Below are 17,771 nucleotides of genomic sequence, written 5' to 3'. Positions count from 1 at the left end.
CAAAGTAACCTCTCATTTTTATGGCCAAATATCTTGTGTTCTTAACCAAATGCTTCATGTTCAAAGATTCACAGGTCATTTTTGAGAAAATCTAAGTCCTGACAGATTTTGGTCTACTTTTCCAGTGCCAGCTATGTGGGAAAGTAAGATGGCCTTTCATCCAGATGAGAATATCCACAGAGAAGCCTTTAATATGACAGCAGCATATCAAATTTACTGCCTACCTGTCAAATATCTGAACCATTTTGATCATACATTAATCAACTTTAGAGAATGTGGCTGGCTCTTCAGACATTTATGAGTTCAGCTGTGAACTGACAGTAGCTCAGTACCTGACAAAAAACAATTAGGCCATGGGACATTCTAAAAAGAAAATTCGAGGATGTCATAGCTACAGCTTTCTTACTCTGACACCACACCAGGTCCCTCTACATGGGCATTGTTAGGTGGATTAGCCTGGGGCCTATTAGAAATGCTGGCGTTACTTTTGCTCTTGTTTTTCTAGAGTATTTATAAAAAGAATCACCCATTTGAATGTCATATATCTTTTTGAAAATTGCTATGGAATTTTTTGCCCAGTGTATTTTAAGGACTTCTTTATTTAAGGAATTCCACTGCGGAACTTCCTCTTATTTTTTTTTTTAATGTTTATTTATTTATTTTGAGAAAGAGAGCGCGTGCCTGGGTTTGGTGAGGTGAAAGAGAGGAGAGGGAGAATCCCAAGCAGTCTCCAAACTATCAGCATAGAGCCCAACACCAGGTCCATCTCACCAACCATGAGATCGTGACCTGAGCCTAAATCAAGAGTCTGACACTTAACCGACTGAGCCACCCAGGCGCCCCATAAACTTCCTCTTAGATTTTAACATGTGGAAAAATTAGCCTTTCCAGATGACCGTAGTGATTTCCTTTTTCATACAAAGAGGAATATACAAGCCAACATATCCTTCCTTTTCAGATACGAGAAACTCTGAGCTCATTTTTCAGTTGTTTTCAATTTTCCAAGATACATCTTTTTGTTTTAAACTCCTCACATTTATTCTTTGTTGTCCCATATAATTTCTTTAAAGTATTTTCCCAAAACACCATTTTCTCTGTAAAAGAACACAGGAAAACTCTACCTTTTTTTCCAAAGGAATTTTCAATCAATCTCCTGTTATGGTACTATTGTAAAGTACTTGGCTTACTAAGTCACTCTTTAAAATATCTTTATTCAAAGAACTATGTTAACAAATTAATTAAAACTAAACAGTAATGGAAAGCTTTGAATTTGAAAAGCATTGAAAGATTGGATAGCATCAGCATTGTAATTGATGTCACAAATAAGAACAAGCTATAACTTGCTGAGCATTTTAAGACAATGAACTTATTTTCTGTTTACAAAATGTTTTTAAATTGCATTCTTTCTTTGAAGTGTTACTTTGACTAAACGCAATGTCCTAATGAGAATTGTTACGGGGTTCAAGAAATAGGCTTATATAACTAGTATTTGAAATATTTGTAGTGAATTTGATTTTTCAAAAGCTTGAGATGATGATTACTTCTAGAGTGATAATTTGAGCCAGTTGACATGTTACTGATTTGTCATGGAAGAGATCAACCTTTCAAATCTGGGTATAAAATTAAGTAGGAAACCCATTGTGACTAGAATACTTTCTTGTTGGTGCTTTTATTTCACTTGTCTGTTTATCAAAATATTGGTATTATACTTAATCTTTACCAAGATAAGTTTGAATAAGGCAAACATTGCAATTCTAAACTGACATTTTTCTTTTAAATCTGTTTTTTTCAATCCAGTCCCTTGCATATGTAATATGTATGGAAAATATGGAACACAAAACCCCTGCTCTTTATACTTTAATCCTGTTGTTGATAAATTAAACACGAATATTATTTTTTGAAAAATGAAATCCAATCAAATACGGGTCTTAGCGAGTATTTGATTTTTAAACATTAAGTGCCAAATATAGCTTTATTTTTTATTTTTCCTTTTATCCATATAAATCAACTAATAGTACTTACTATAGCCAAAATTATGTGTGCATAAATTGAAGAATGTTCATGCCTGTTTTTCTGCCCGCTATATATGTAGTCTACCATGTACTTTGACATGATTAATCAAGAAAAGTCTCACAGATGAGGAAACTCTCTTAGATACTAGCTTACATTACATCTAATCCTTCTCATTTTGTCTCTCTAAGCAATTACTTAATTTCAAATTATAAATTTTAATCTAAGACTTCCAAAAAATTATATATTTTTCTAAAAGTATAAATTAGTACATTTCTTATGTTAGAACCCAGCTATAAGGTAATGATGTAAGACTTACAGGTTAAGGTAGAAACACATGTATCACCTGGGACTTTAAAATAGCATCTTTTCTTTCACTTCATACTTTCACAAAAGACCTCCAACTACTTTATGAAAATTAATTCTCCATAATAAGTCAACAAGATAATTCTATAGTCTTCTCTCAGTAATTGGGACAATTGAGATAGCAACTAAGCAAGGTTTTCTTATTCTTCAAGTTGCATGAGTTTGGGATCAAATTTGGCCATTCAGACACCTGAACAATGCCACAGCACAGCCATGTATTGCAGCTGGCCCAGACACCAGCCCTGCCCACAGCCCAGCTGTAGACACAGACCTGCCACAGAACATGAGTATATGCAGTCCAAAAAAGGAATGTCCCTTGAGCATCTAGCTCTGGTGGTCAGAAGGGGTTGCACTTCTGGGCTCCACATGACATCTACACAAGACCACTCCTTCAAGACCAGGAGCAGTAGCTGATTTGTCTAATACATAAAAACAAACACAGAGAGTCAGGAAAAAAAAAAATTAAAGGACAGAAGATTATGTTCTAAATGAAAGAATAAGACAAAACATCAGAAGAAGACATTAATGAAACGGAGATAAGCATTATACCTCATACAGCGTTTAAAGTAATGGCCATAAAGAGGTTCACTGAACTCAGGTAAACAATGAGTTAACATAGTGAGAGCCTCAACAAAGACACAGAAAATATAGGTAAAATTCCAAATTGAAGTTACAAAGCTGAAGAATATAGTAACTAAACTGAAAAATACACTAGAGGGATTCAACAGCAGACTGGATGAAGCCAAATATCAGATCAATGAGCTGGAAGACAAAGCAATAGAACTCACCCAGACAGAGTAGTAAAAAGAAAGAAGAATTTAAAAATATGAAGATACCTTAAGGGATCTCTAGGACAACATCAAGAGGAATAACATTTGCAGTATTGGGGTCCCAGAAGGAAAAGAGAAAGAGAAAGGGCCAGAAAACTTATTGAAGAAATACAGATGAAAACTTGCCCAATCTGGGGAAGGAAACAGACATACAAGTTCAGGAAGCCCAGAGAGTTCCAAATAAGATGAACCCAAAGAAATTCACACTAAGACACACTGTAATTAGAAGGTTAAAAATTAAAGAGAGACTCTTAAAAGTAGCAAGAGAAAAACAACTTATTGTGTACAAGGGAAAGCCCATAAGGCTATCAGCAAAATTTTCAGCAGAAACTTTGTGAGCCAGAAGAGAGTGGCACAACATATTCAAAATGCTGAAAGAAAAAAATTCTCAACCAAGAATTTTCTACCTGGCAATGTTATCATTCAGAATTGAAGGAGAGATTAAGAGTTTTCCAGATAAGCAAAAGCTAAAGTTCATTACACTAAACTAGTCTTGCAAGAAATTTAAAAGAGACTTCTCAAAACCAAAAAGAAATGGCACTAATTAATAATAAGAAAATATATAACAAAGTAAAAATCTCACTGGAAAAGGTAAATATGTAGTAAAGATAGTGGATACATCCATTATAAAGCAAGTATGAAGGTTAAAAGACAAAAATATTTAAAATTAATTAAAACTACAATAATCAGTTAAGGGATGCATAAATAAAAAGATGTAAAATGTGACATCAAAAATAAAAATGTGTGGGTGAGAGAAAAATGTAAAGTTTTGGAATATGTTCAAATTTAAGTTGCTATCACTCAAAACACACTGTTATATACATAGAAAATTATATATGCACCTCACAGTAACTACAAAGCAAAAACCTATGGTAAATACATTTAAAAAATGAGAAGAAACCTAAATATAATTCTGAAGAAAACCATCAAACCACAAGGGAAGAGAGAAAGAGAAGAAAAAAGGAACGGAGAGGAACTACAAAACAGCCAGAAAGCAATGCACAAAATAGCAATAAGAACATCTCTATCAATAATTACTTTAAATGTAAATGGACTACACTGTTCAATCAAAAGATAGAGTGGTGGAAGGGGCACCTGGGTGGCTCATTCAGTTGAGAATCTGTCTCTTGGTTTTGGATCAAATCACGATTCATAGTTCGTGGGTTTGAGCCTCACGTCAGGCTCCACACTGATGGTGCAGAGCCTGCTTGGGATTCTCTCTCCCTCTCTCTCTGCCACTCCCCTGCCCATGTGCTTGCTCTCTCTCTCATTCTCTCCCTCTCTTTCTCAAAATAAATAAATAAACTTTAAAAAATAAAAATAAGATATAGAGTGGTGGAATGGCTAAAAAAAAAAATCAAGACCCATTTTAGGGCGTCTGACTGTCTCAGTCAGTTAAGCATCTGATTCTTTATTTTGGCTCAGGTCCTGCTCTCACTGTCATGGGATCAAGCATTGCATTGGGCTCCATACTGGGCTGGTTGTAGATCCTGCTTAATATTCTCTCTCCCTCTCCCTCTGCCCCTCCCTGCTTTCTCTCTCTCTCTCTCTCTCTCTCTCTCTCTCTCTCTCTCTCTCTCACACACACACACACACACACACAAACAAAAACACCGCAACAAGACCCATTTATGTGCTGTCTACAGATCTAAAGATACACTTCAGATTTAAAGACACACAAAGACTGATGGGAAGGGATGGGAAAAGACATTCTATGCAAATGGAAATGAAAAGAAAGCTGGAGTAGCAATACTCATACCAGAAAAAAATAGACTTTAAAACAAAGACTGTAATAATAGACAAGGGCATTTAAATATATATTCACCCATAATAGGGGCACCAAGATATATAAAGAAAATATTAACAGACCTAAAGGGAAAAATTTATAGCAGTACAATAATAATAGGGAACTTTAACACTTGTATCAATGGTTAGATCATCCAAACAAAATTAATAAGGAAACATCAGCCTTAAATGATATAGTAGACTAGAGGGACTCAATAGATATATACAGAACATTCCATCTAAAAGCAACTGAACATTCTTCTCAACTGCACATGAAACATTTTCTAGGATAGATCACATGTTAGGCCACAAAACAAGTGTCAGTAAATTCAAGAGCATTGAAATCACATCGACTATTTTCTGTGACCACAATGTCTTGCAACTAGAAATCAATTATAAGAAGAAGACTCAGAAAATTACAAAAATGTGGAGATTAAACAACATGCTACTGAACAACCACTGGGTCATCAAAATAATCAAAGCAGATATTAAAAAAAAAAACCTAGAGAAGTGAAACCAGAAATTACATACCAAAACCTTAGGGATGCAGCAAAAATGGCTCTAAGAGGAAATACCTTAGCAATATAGGTCTACCTCAAGAAACAAGAAAAATCTCAAATAAACAATCTAACTTTACACCTAAAGGAGCTAGAAAAAGAACAAACAAAGCATAAAGTAAGTACAAGGAAGGGAATAGTAAAGATCAGAATGGAAATAAATGAAATAGAGACTAGGAAAAAAATACAGAAGATTAGTGAAACTTAGAGCTGGTTCTTTGAAAAAGTAAACAAAACTGACAAACCTTTCACTATGCTCATGAAGGGAAAAATAAACAAAATTAGAAATCAAAATTAGAAGAAGTTACAACTGACACCACAGAAATATGAAGGATCACAAGAGACTATGAAAAATTATACACCAACATAGAGGGCCACATAGAAGAAATAGACAAATTCCTCTAAACATACAATCTTCCATACAAGACTGATTCATGAAGCTATAGAAAATATACTAATTACTAGTAAGAAAATTGAATCAGTTATCAAAAACCTCCCAACAAACAGAAGTCCAGGCCAGAACAGCTTCACTGGTGAATTCTATCAAATATTCAAAGATTTGATACCTATCCTTCTCAAACTCTTCCAAAAAATTGAAGAGGAGGGAACACTTCCAAATTTATTTTATGAGGCCAGCATTACTTGATCCCAAGACCAGATAACACCACAGAAAAAGAAAATTACAGCCCCATATTATTGATAAACATTGATGCAAAAATCCTAAACAAAAATCCTTAGCAAACCAAGTTCAACAATACATTAAAAAGAATCATCCACCGTGATCTAGTAGGATTTATTCCAGGGATACAAGGATGGTTCAAAACCCACAAATCAATAAACATGATGCACCACACTGATGAAATAAAGGATAAAAAATATATGACCATCTCAACAGGTGCAAAAAAAGCATTTGGCAAAATTCAACATCCATTTATGATAAAAGCTCTTAACAAAGTGAGTATAGATTAGAATGTACTTCAACATAATAAAGGCCATATATGACAAGCTTTCAGTTAACATTATACTCCATGGTGAAAAGCTGAAAGCTTTTCCTCTAAGATCAGGAATAAGACCAGGATTCTCACTCTCACCAGTTTTATTCAATATAGTAGTTGGCATCCTAGCCACAGCAATAAAGAGAAATAAAAGGCATCCAAATTATAAAGGAAAAAGTAAAATTGTCACTGTCTGTAAATAACATGATACTATACATAGAAAACTCACAAGACTACACACACACACACACACACACACACACACACACACACACACACAACTGTTAGAGCTAGTAAATGAATTCAGTAAAGTAGCAGGATACAAAATCAACATACAGAAATCTGTGGTGTTTCTATACACTAACAAATTATCAGAACGAAAAATTTAGAAAACAATCCCATTTACAATTGCATTAAGGGGTGCCTGGGTGGCTCAGTTGGTTAAGCATCCAACTTCAGCTCAGGTCATCATTTCACAGCTTATGAGTTTGAGCCCTCTGTCAGGCTGTATGCTGACAGCTCAGAACCTGCAGCCTGCTTTGGATTCTGTGCCTCCCTCTCTCTGTCCCTTCCCCACTTGCACTTTGTCTCTCTCTCTCAAAAAAAAAAAAAAAAAAAAAAAAAAAAAAAAACATTAAAAAAGAGAATAAAATACCCAGGAAAAATTTAACTAAAGAGGTGAAAGACCTATACTCTGAAAGCTTTAAGATATTGAAAAAAATTGAAGATGAAACAGACAAATGGATATACCATGTTCATGGATTGGAAGAATTAATATTGTTAAAATGTCCATACTACCCAAATCAATCTACAGATTCAGTGCATTCCCTATCAAAGTTACAATGGCACTTTTTCACAGAACTAGAACTAGAACTAGTAATCCTAAAATTTGCATGGAACCACAAAAATACAAAATAACTAAAGCAGTCTTGAGAAAGGGGAACAAAGTTGGAGATATTATGCTCCCTGATTTCAAAAATACTACAAAGCTATAGGAATCAAAACGGTGTGGTATCAGCATAAAAACAGACACACAGACCAATGGAACAGAATTGAGAGTGCAGAAATAAACTCACACATATATGGATAATTAATTTACAACAAAGGAGACAAGAACATGCAATGGAAAAAGGAGAATATCTTCAATAAGTGGTGTTGGGAGAAATGGACAGCCACACATAAAAGAATGAAACTAGATCACTATCTTACACCATACAAAAAAATTAACTCAAAATGGATTAAAGATGTGGATGCAAGACCTGAAACTACAATTCATGGAAGGAAATAGGCAGTAAGATCCTCGATATTGGTCTTAGCAATGTTTTTGTGGATCTGACTCCAAAGACAAGGGAAACAAAAGCCAAAAAAGAAAAAAATTGATTACATTAAGCTAAAAATCTTCTAGTGAAAGAAACCATCATCGAAACAAAAAGGCAACATACTGAATGGGAGAAGATTTTTGCAAACCATGTATCTGACAAGGGATTAATATTCAAAACATACAAAGAATTCGTACAATTCAACAACAAAAAACAAGCAACTTGATTAAAAAAATGGACAGAGGGGTACCTGGCTGGCTCAGTTGGTGGAGCTTGTGACTCTTGATCTCAGGGTTGTAAGTTCAAGCCCCACACTGGGTGTAAAGATTACATAAAAATCTTTTTAAAAATGGGCAGAGGATCTGAATAGACTAGACATTTGTCCAAAGACATATAGATGGCCAACATGCACATTAAAAGATGTTCAACATCACTAATTAGTAGGGAAATGCAAATCAAAACAATAATGTGCTATCACTTCACAATGGTTAGAATGGCTATTATTAAAAAGACAAGAAATAATGATGTTGGAGAGGACATGGAGAAGAGAGAACCCTCAAACACTGTGGAAATGTAAATTGGTGCAGCCACTGTGGAAAAGAAAATATGGAAAATTCCTTTAAAAAATTGAGAATAGGGGCGCCTGGGTGGCGCAGTCGGTTGAGCGTCCGACTTCAGCCAGGTCACGATCTCGCAGTCCGTGAGTTCGAGCCCCGCGTCGGGCTCTGGGCTGATGCCTCAGAGCCTGGAGCCTGCTTCCGATTCTGTGTCTCCCTCTCTCTCTGCCCCTCCCCCGTTCATGCTCTCTCTCTCTGTCCCAAAAATAAATGTTGAAAAAAAAATTAAAAAAAAAATAAATAAAAAATTGAGAATAGAGCTACCATATATTTCCAGCTATTCAACTTCTGGGTATTTGTCCAAAGAATACAAAAACACTGATTTGAAAAAAAATATAATCATCCCTTTGTTCTTTGCAGCATTATTTATAATAGCCAAGAAGTGGAAACAGCCTAAATGTCCACTGATGGATAAATTGGTAAAGAAGATGTGGTATATATATACAATTGAGTACTACTCATCCATAAAAAGAATGCAATATTGTCATTTGAGGTGGACCTCAAAGATATTATGCTTAGTGAAGTCAGTCAGATGGAGAAAGACAGATATATGATATCACTCATATGGAATCTAAAAACTTAAATGAACAAACAAAACAAAAGCAAACTCATAGTACAGAAGATGAATTGGAGATTACCAGAGGGGAACAGGGGTGGGAGTGGGAAAAATGAGTAGAGGGGATCAATTGCATGGTGATGGATGGTAACTAGACTTTTAGTGGTGATCACTTTGTACTACATACAGATATTAAATTTGTGTGTTACATACCTGAACCTTATATAATCTTTCTTTATTCCTTCCTTCCTTCCTTCCTTCCTTCCTTCCTTCCTTCCTTCCTCCCTCCCTCCCTCCCTCCTTCCTGCCTTCCTCCCTCCCTTCCTCCCTCCCTCCTTCCTTTCATCCTTCCTCCCTTCCTTCCTTCCTTCCTTCCTTCCTTCCTTCCTTCCTTCCTTTCTTTTAAAGTCTGGTTATCAGCAGTTTTTATTTGTTTGTGTAAGTTTTTATTTATTCTATTTAGTTAACATATAGTGTAATACTGGTTTCAGGAGTAGAATTTAGTGATTCATCACCTACATAGAACACCCAGTGCTTATCACAATAAGTGCCCTCCTTAATACTCATCACCCATTTAGCCCATCCCCTGTTGCCCTCCCCTCCATCAACCCTCAGTTTGTTCTCTGTAGTTAAGTATCTCTTATGGTTTTCCTCCCTCTCCTCTTTCCCCCCTTCCACTATGTCCATCTGTCTTATTTCTTAAATTCCACATATGAGTGAAACCTATGGTATTTGTCTTTCTCTGACTGACTTGTTTCACTTAGCATAAGTCCACACACTAGTATTCCTGAACACTCACTGGAGAATTCTAGCTCCATCCATGTTGTGGCAAATGGCACGATTTCATTCTTTTTGGTGGCTGAGTAATATTCCATTGTATATATACACCACATCTTCTATATTTATTCATCAGTCAATGGACATTTGGGCTTTTTCCATACCTTGGCTATTGTTGATAATGCTTCTGTAAATGTCAAGGTGCATGTGTCCCTTCAAATCAGTACTTTTTTATTCTTTAGGTAAATACCTAGTAATGCAATTGCTGGGTCACAGGGTAGTTCTATTTTTGACTTTTTGAGGAACCTCCATACTGTTCTGCAGAGTGGCTGCACCAGTTTGCATTTGCACTAACAGTGCAAGAGGGTTCCCCTTTCTCCACATCCTCACCAACATCTGTTGTTTCCTGTGTTATTAATTTTAGCCATTCTGACAGGTGTGAGGTGATATCTCATCATGGTTTTCATTTGTATTTCCCTGATGATAAGTGATGTTGAGCATCATTTCATATGTCTGTTAGCCATCTGTGAAACTTCTATGTTATAGACTAAATTTTCCTCAATAAAAAAAAAAAAAAAACCTGAACAAATTATTGTTTTAAATTCCCGGTTGTTCTATTTACCTGAGAATTTACTGCTGAAGCATTAAGATTTGAAAATACATTCTAAAACTCTTTGATAAAAAGTCTTTTGAAATAGATTGGACATTTTAGTATGTACTTTTCAACCTTGGATGCAGTGTACTGAATCTTATTTACCTCTTTCGGTGTGACTCAGGGCCATAAAGATCAACCTTATTTAAAAATTTTTTTTTCAACGTTTATTTATTTTTGGGACAGAGAGAGACAGAGCATGAACGGGGGAGGGGCAGAGAGAGAGGGAGACACAGAATCGGAAACAGGCTCCAGGCTCTGAGCCATCAGCCCAGAGCCTGACGCGGGGCTCGAACTCACGGACCGCGAGATCGTGACCTGGCTGAAGTCGGACGCTTAACCGACTGCGCCACCCAGGTGCCCCTCAACCTTATTTATTGTACAGTGTTGGAATACAGTGATGTCATTAAGGAGTGAGGAGCCATTTGTCCCTCTTTAAATATGCCTTTATGCCTGCATTTATGTTTTCTGCCTCCTCTCCTGCTGTCATTTTCCTTATTCTCAGTGTACCTGCTGAGAGTAGTTTTTTGCTTCCCTGTGCTTTGGGGGTTTAATCTGCTGACAGAAACCAACCAACCAACTTTCTCGAAGTGAAGTTTAAATAGATTCCAAGTGACGATCTACAGAATTCTCCAGTGAGTGTTCAGGAATACTAGTGTGTGGACTTTGTCACATCAGCACTGCCACTTAGGGGCTTGTTTTCCTTACTTCTTGGTTTTGGGCAGGGTTCCAGATGGATGAAGTGTAACTGCACAAAGGCTAGCTGTGGAATTGAGAAAACAGCTAAGCTAATTATATACTATTCCTATTCTTTCAGTTTTGTAACTCCTTTGCAATGAAGTAAAATCTTTCACTTTAATAAAAACAAACCTCACAATTCTTGACCTAAGCAATATTTTTTTTTCTGTTGTAAACTTAAATCATGCCTCTAGTATAATAAACAGCAAGCTTATGGATGATTCACTTCCTTTTAAAAGGGATTACAGATCAGACAATGAATGATTAATATGAATAATCCATCATGCCTCCAAAATAGATATTATGCAAATAGCAAGGAAGGTTTAGTCAACCTCTGTCATTTCTTTCCTTTTCATAACAACACAGATATACAGAAGTTTTCTTATTTGTACTCTCTCTGTGACTCCACCATGCCATGTATTCTAACACTGCCTCAACCTCCACACTCTTAGGTGTTAGTCTTTTCTTAAGTTTTAATGAGAGGACTTTCTCACTATTTGTTATACAATAATGGATGGTAAGGATTCATCATATGTTATCAGGAGTAGAACTAAAATATGGTCTGCAACTTTCAGTAGAGTAGACTCAGTCCTTTAGAAATAATACATGGAGGACATTTCACTTAAATATAATTAAGTCTTTATTTGATCATTATTTCAGTTGATAGCCAAATATGAAAATAGCCCTTTGTTTGTTTTTTAAAAAGTAATTTTAAAAATCACTAGAAGTAGTCTTCTCTAGCCATTCCATGTGTTAAAAATCACTTTTTGGGAGTTTATAATTGAAGCACTCACTGCCATCAGTAAGGGCACAAATTAAATCAACTGCCTGGCTTAGGAACCAAGATTTTCATGTTGCCATGCACAATTTGGGCACTCATTTTCTTTTGGCCTTTCCCTGGGAGGAGTTTTGCAATTTTTTCCCCCTGACAAGTTTTACTGTACAGTAAGCCAGGATGCTGACTTCTTACAATTTAGAGAGAAAAACTTCAGTCTTTTGGCAGTATCTATTGGAAGACTTTTTTAATGCTTTCTTTTTAAGTTTATTTATTTATTTTAAGAGAGAGCAGGGGAGGGTCAGAGAGAGAGAGAATCCCACACAGACTCCACACCACCAGCGCAGAGCCTGATGAGGGGTTCGAACCCATGAGCTGTGAGATCGTGACCTGAGGACCCAAAGTCAAGAGTCAGACACTTAACAGACTAACCCACCCAGGTGCCCCTTTTAATGCTTTAAAAAAAACAAACCTGTACCTTTCTTAGATTGAATATATTTTTCCTAACATATGGAAACAAACTGAGTTTAGACTGGTAACTGAATGAGTGTCAATTTGAGAAGAGCATTTTACCTTTCAAACTGATTTATGCATAGATGTGAATGTTTTATGTGCTATACAAACTCTTTGAATCCCCAGATTAGATGCAGGTGCAATTTATTATAACTCACAAAAACATAAGAACTCAAAACACTAACTGAATTGTTTTCTTTTAAAAGCTAAAAACCAATCTTCTTGAAACATCTGGATCTCTTGAAATTAATTTCCATTTAAATTTCCATACAGTTCAATAACAGTCATGTCTAGATTGCTGTCATTCTAATCTAGAGGGGCATCTTTAGATTTCTATATGCTTACTTGATAAACAGAACAAGTTTCCATGTATTTCATCATTTTTTAAATGATTTACAAACTTTAATCATGTAACTATAGGCAATTTTTACTACCTCTGTTTCTCCCCTTTGGTTTCTTTATCTATTATCTATCCTTTCCTGATGAGTAGCTGGATATGGGTGTTATTGAAGCAAAAGTCATCAATTCAGTCCTAACAAGGATCACTCAACTTTCCTTTTGCCCAGGGCTGCCTTGTCCTCCTTATTATGACCAACTTGCTCCTATAACTGTACTTTAAGTCACATCAACCAATTTTTATTCAGCCCTAGACTGGTGGTATCTCTACCTGAAAAATATGGCACATTAATTAAATTCCATGTTGCAGTATAGAAGTTGAATTGTAGAGCAGGATGCAGGCTTGTCCATCCATAGTGAGCAGTTGGGTCTTTTCTCTTGCACAGGCTCAAGGCCCTGCTTGAAGGCTAAAGTAACGGATCCCAAAGTAAGGAATTCTCACTTTGTTGATTTCTATTAGGAAATAATCAGTGCCTTGTTTTGGATCTTCTAGGAACCAAAGAGGTTGTTGTAAATGTGGATGATGATGGCGTAATTTCATTGAATTTTGAATGTGATCAGATGACTCCAAATTCTCAGTTCAACTGGTCCAAAGATTATGTATCTACTGAGGGCTCTCCACGATTAGACGTTGAGAGCAAAGGCAACAAGTATGTACCATTTCAATCAAAATTAAATGGGTTTGTTTCCTTTAATGATAGGAGAGTGAAGTTAAGCGCTTTGCTTTCTCTCTCAAATACTTGGCATAAGGGGATGAAATCACAAATATTTTATATTTGGTCATGTAAAGAGTAATAATGTCAACCTTGAAAAATAACAATCCTACTTTCATATTATTTCATTTAAAAAGCTTTCTTATATGTTATCAAATTTGCGATGTTGGAAAAGCCTTAATTGACATTTTAAAAGTCAGCTTTAATGATGCTTTTCATTATTTTATGAAACTTCATAATCTTAAAGTAATGGTGAGGATGCTTATGGGGAGGGAGCAAGGAAGAACTTGCTGCTTGCTGATTCAAGTTATAGTGAATTAAACGAAATAGGTATAATCTCGTCTTTTTTTTCACCCCCACTTAAGAATGACATAATAATACACTGGAATGAACCTTGTTTGGAAAGCAGAGGACAGATGAGTTCTAGCCCTAGCCCTATGAGGGGCCAGCTCTGTGACCTGGGGTAGCTTCGAACTTCCATGGGCCTCCAATTTCTTTTTCTATAAAATGGGAGAGATCGAAGATTAATTTTGTGATCAATTACTTCTTTCACATCCAAGATTTTAAGTTTTCTTTTTACTTTGCCTTGTTTAGCAAGTTTTATATTTTTATAGTTCCAACCATATTGGATTGCATTTGGTAAAGCAAAATGCTTTTAAGTATTATTTTTATTACAAAGACGCCCAAAATATCTCAAAAATAAAGGAATAGTAATTTTGTTGGAGGATGACAAGGACATATTGAATATAACTAAAAGACATTTTTCCATCAGTGTGCTATAAAGTACTTGAAGTAAAACATAAATCTGATTAAAGAAAAGGCAATCAAACTATACAGGTTTTCTTCCAATTTGTGCACTTGGCTCACATTTATGTTTGGCTGATCTTAGACACTGAGTAGCAACATCACTCACCAAAGTTAGAAAACACAGTGAACTAAACCATTGACCCATTCATTTATTCATTCCACAAATATTTACTAAGCACATATTATGTGTCAGAAAACTATTGGATGCTGGGAGACACAACAGGAAATAAAACATGTCTCGTCCCTAAAGGCACAATGACTATATAGTGGAGGCATACGTATAATAAAATAGGTAATACCAATACAGTATGATAACCTCAAAAAGGAAAGTTCAGAGGTTAACTAACATAAGAGGGGCACTTGGGGTTGTCAACAGAAAGTTCTGCTCTGTGGAGGAAAATGTTTTTTTAGTTTCCCCCAGCAAGGGCTGATCAGTTAAAAATATCTTTCTGGGGGATGAGCATTGATATGCAACATAGCTTGGGCATGGGAGGTTTGTACCAGCTCCCCACTCCTGTCCGCCTGTCATCCTTGCAGCCCCAAGAGGAGGTCAGGAAAGTCTTCCTAGAAGCTGCAGGAATGTGCAGGTTTTACGTCAGTAGGGGAGTTAGGAGCAAGTGCTCCCCATGAAGGAAGTCGCATAGGTAATCGCCTGGAGACAGTACAGGACGCCAGCCCACAGACCCTGGACAGCCTCCCTTCTTAACAAGAGTATTCTGGGGGCGCCTGGGTGGCGCAGTCGGTTAAGCATCCGACTTCAGCCAGGTCACGATCTCGCAGTCCGTGAGTTCGAGCCCCGCATCAGGCTCTGGGCTGATGGCTCAGAGCCTGGAGCCTGTTTCCGATTCTGTGTCTCCCTCTCTCTCTGCCCCTCCCCCGTTCATGCTCTGTCTCTCTCTGTCCCAAAAATAAATAAACGTTGAAAAAAAAAAAAAAAAAAAAAAAACCAAGAGTATTCTGTTCTGCAGGACGAAAATGACCTTCAAGGACCTTGGGACGGAAGACATAGGTATTTACTCCTGCGATGTAACAGACACGGATGGGATAGCGTCAAGCTACCTGATAGATGAGGACGGTAAGCTTAAAATCAATCCATTCATAAGTCTAATGCTGCTCTGATTCATCAATGATCCTCTGGGATCAGGTGAGTTTTGTTTTAGTAGTTTAATTGTTCTTTTTTTCTCCCTACAGAGTTGAAACGTTTACTAGCTCTCAGCCAAGAACACAAGTTCCCAAGTAAGTGTCCACAGTACATTCACAGAGTTTAGCAATCCTGCTAGGTGGTGACTTCTGGAATAGGTCAGAAGACAACTCTGACAGGGTCAAGACAAGAGGCTCTTGAGAACACACAATGGAATATAGACTGGTAGCTACAAATGCACTTTCCAGAAGTGCTGCTTTTATCTTTGCCATTGTTCTAAACAGATACAAATACTAACATAGAAAAAATGTCACATGCTCTGTGACATAGTGAAGTGTCAGGTTACGTAGGTGTAACAGCTGAATAATCAAGTTCTTCACCTTTTGCCTATGTATTTTGGAACCCTATATATTATATAATTCTGGATACATTAATTCGCATGTTTTTTAGGCAAACCAACCTCTTCCTGAGCAATTTAATGTTAGCACATAATAGAAGAATCATACCTCTAATTAAAGATAATCTAAAGACATTATCTACCATTTTAAACTCCTGGAAAATAAGGTAAAGATGCCTTAGTCAGAAAAAGAATCTCTCTGCACTATCTACAAACTCTTCAATAAAGCACTTTCCACATAAAAGATTAAATTTTGCAGTTGACACCTAAAAGAAGAGAAAGAAGTGTGAAATGACACCCGGAAAGTTCCATTGGCCTGATAAGATCTCTTGCCACTTATATCTATTGACCAAACTAGGGGATTATCTAGAAAGTTATACACTAGAATTTGAGAAAACAATTAGGGAGTGATAATCCACACTCACTCTTTTAAACCAGGACTTTTTTTTTTTTTTTTACTGTTTGGTCCCTAAAATATAATTCCTTTACTGATACAGAATTTTCAGGAACTCAGGAAATTATACCGTGATCCCAGACCATAGACAAAACCTTGCATGTTTGTATATGTGCATTTTTCTAGGAGGAAGGTCTGTAGCTTTCCTGAAAGTCCCAGTGAAGGCTATGATTAAAAAACACACACTGCTCTGGAACCAATTATCTGACTTCTTTTCCATTACCAAGGAATGCTTGTTCCACTGTGAGGCTGAGTGTTGGTGACTATTGGCCTCAGTGGTTCAAAACCACATTTGTTCAACAAAGCAGCACAGCAACATGCTTATGGGGTGTGAAAGTAGGATACAGACTTTCTGAATTCTGGGAGAGAACCATTTTTTGTCTGTATGCTTATTCACCATGAAACTGGAAAAGTAATGCCATGGTGTCTTAAAAGTTATTATCATTTTTTAATTGTATGGAAGGTAGATATTTGGCCTGTACTCTCCTTATTCAGTCCTTTTGACCCAGCCTATGAACCTGGGAAACTCATTTTAATTTCCCTGTGCCTTACTTAGTATCTTTACTAGCAATGGCTGTTGTAATAGTTTATAGCACGTACTGTATAGAGATGCTGTGAGAGATAATATAGTATTGGTTGATCCTTGAGCTCTTCAGGAAAAACATAAATACTAATTGAAGTAGAATAGTGATCCTCAAAAAACCCACTTGTAGAAGATTTTCTACAAGCTGTACAGGATGCTCTCCCTTCATGTCCCCAGGGCTGTGAAGTAGGGAGTAAAGGAGAGGGTCACTGTGCTGACCATTAGTGATCACGGTCTACTTTCAAACATTGGTAGAAATGGAGACAAAGAGCAGCTTCCACTTATCTAGTTAGACAATAAACACTGGCAAAGCATCTGGGCAACAGCTGATCCAAATGACATTTACATTTAGCTTAAAGGATGGAGATGAGACAATATTGGGTGTTAGTGTTGAATTGGAGGTGCCCAAGCCTCCCTGAAGTTCAGTGATCTTATGGACTTGGAGGCAGTAATTGCCCAATGTCGCTGTCATGGATGCTGAGATATTTTATTTTGCATAAACATAATCACTCGAATTACTGGTTCTAGGAGAGAGAATAGTAGCAAACTGAGGTTCCCCTTTTATTAGAGCCCTGGTATGGCATTAGGTAGGCAGAGAGAGAGAACTCAAGGATGTGTTAAAAACTCTGACATTCAAGTATCAGATCTCCCAACCCAAGGGTGATTTGCTTAGCCCATTGAAGCCGCATTTTATTTTAATTTAATTTAATTTAATTTAATTTAATTTAATTTATTTTATTTTATTTATTTTATTTTATTTTATTTTATTTTATTTTATTTTATTTTATTT

The 17,771-nt window shown here is 36.4% G+C and overlaps 1 protein-coding gene across 3 annotated transcripts in view; it reads left to right on the top strand.

Annotated features, from left to right (window-relative positions):
• MYOM1 (myomesin 1) overlaps positions 1-17,771 on the top strand; it is a 153,361-nt gene that overhangs the window by 110,423 nt on the left and 25,167 nt on the right. For all 3 annotated transcript variants that reach the window (XM_040479292.1, XM_040479291.1, XM_040479290.1), the window contains 3 exons: positions 13,380-13,536; positions 15,375-15,481; positions 15,598-15,642. In XM_040479292.1, the coding sequence (XP_040335226.1) occupies positions 13,380-13,536; positions 15,375-15,481; positions 15,598-15,642 (309 nt within the window). The remainder of the gene's footprint in view (positions 1-13,379; positions 13,537-15,374; positions 15,482-15,597; positions 15,643-17,771) is intronic.

This window comes from Herpailurus yagouaroundi, unplaced genomic scaffold (genome assembly GCF_014898765.1).
Source record: "Herpailurus yagouaroundi ecotype Mexico unplaced genomic scaffold, PumYag 142, whole genome shotgun sequence".
NCBI lineage: Eukaryota > Metazoa > Chordata > Mammalia > Carnivora > Felidae > Herpailurus > Herpailurus yagouaroundi.
This window is presented reverse-complemented; position numbering and strand designations above follow the sequence as displayed.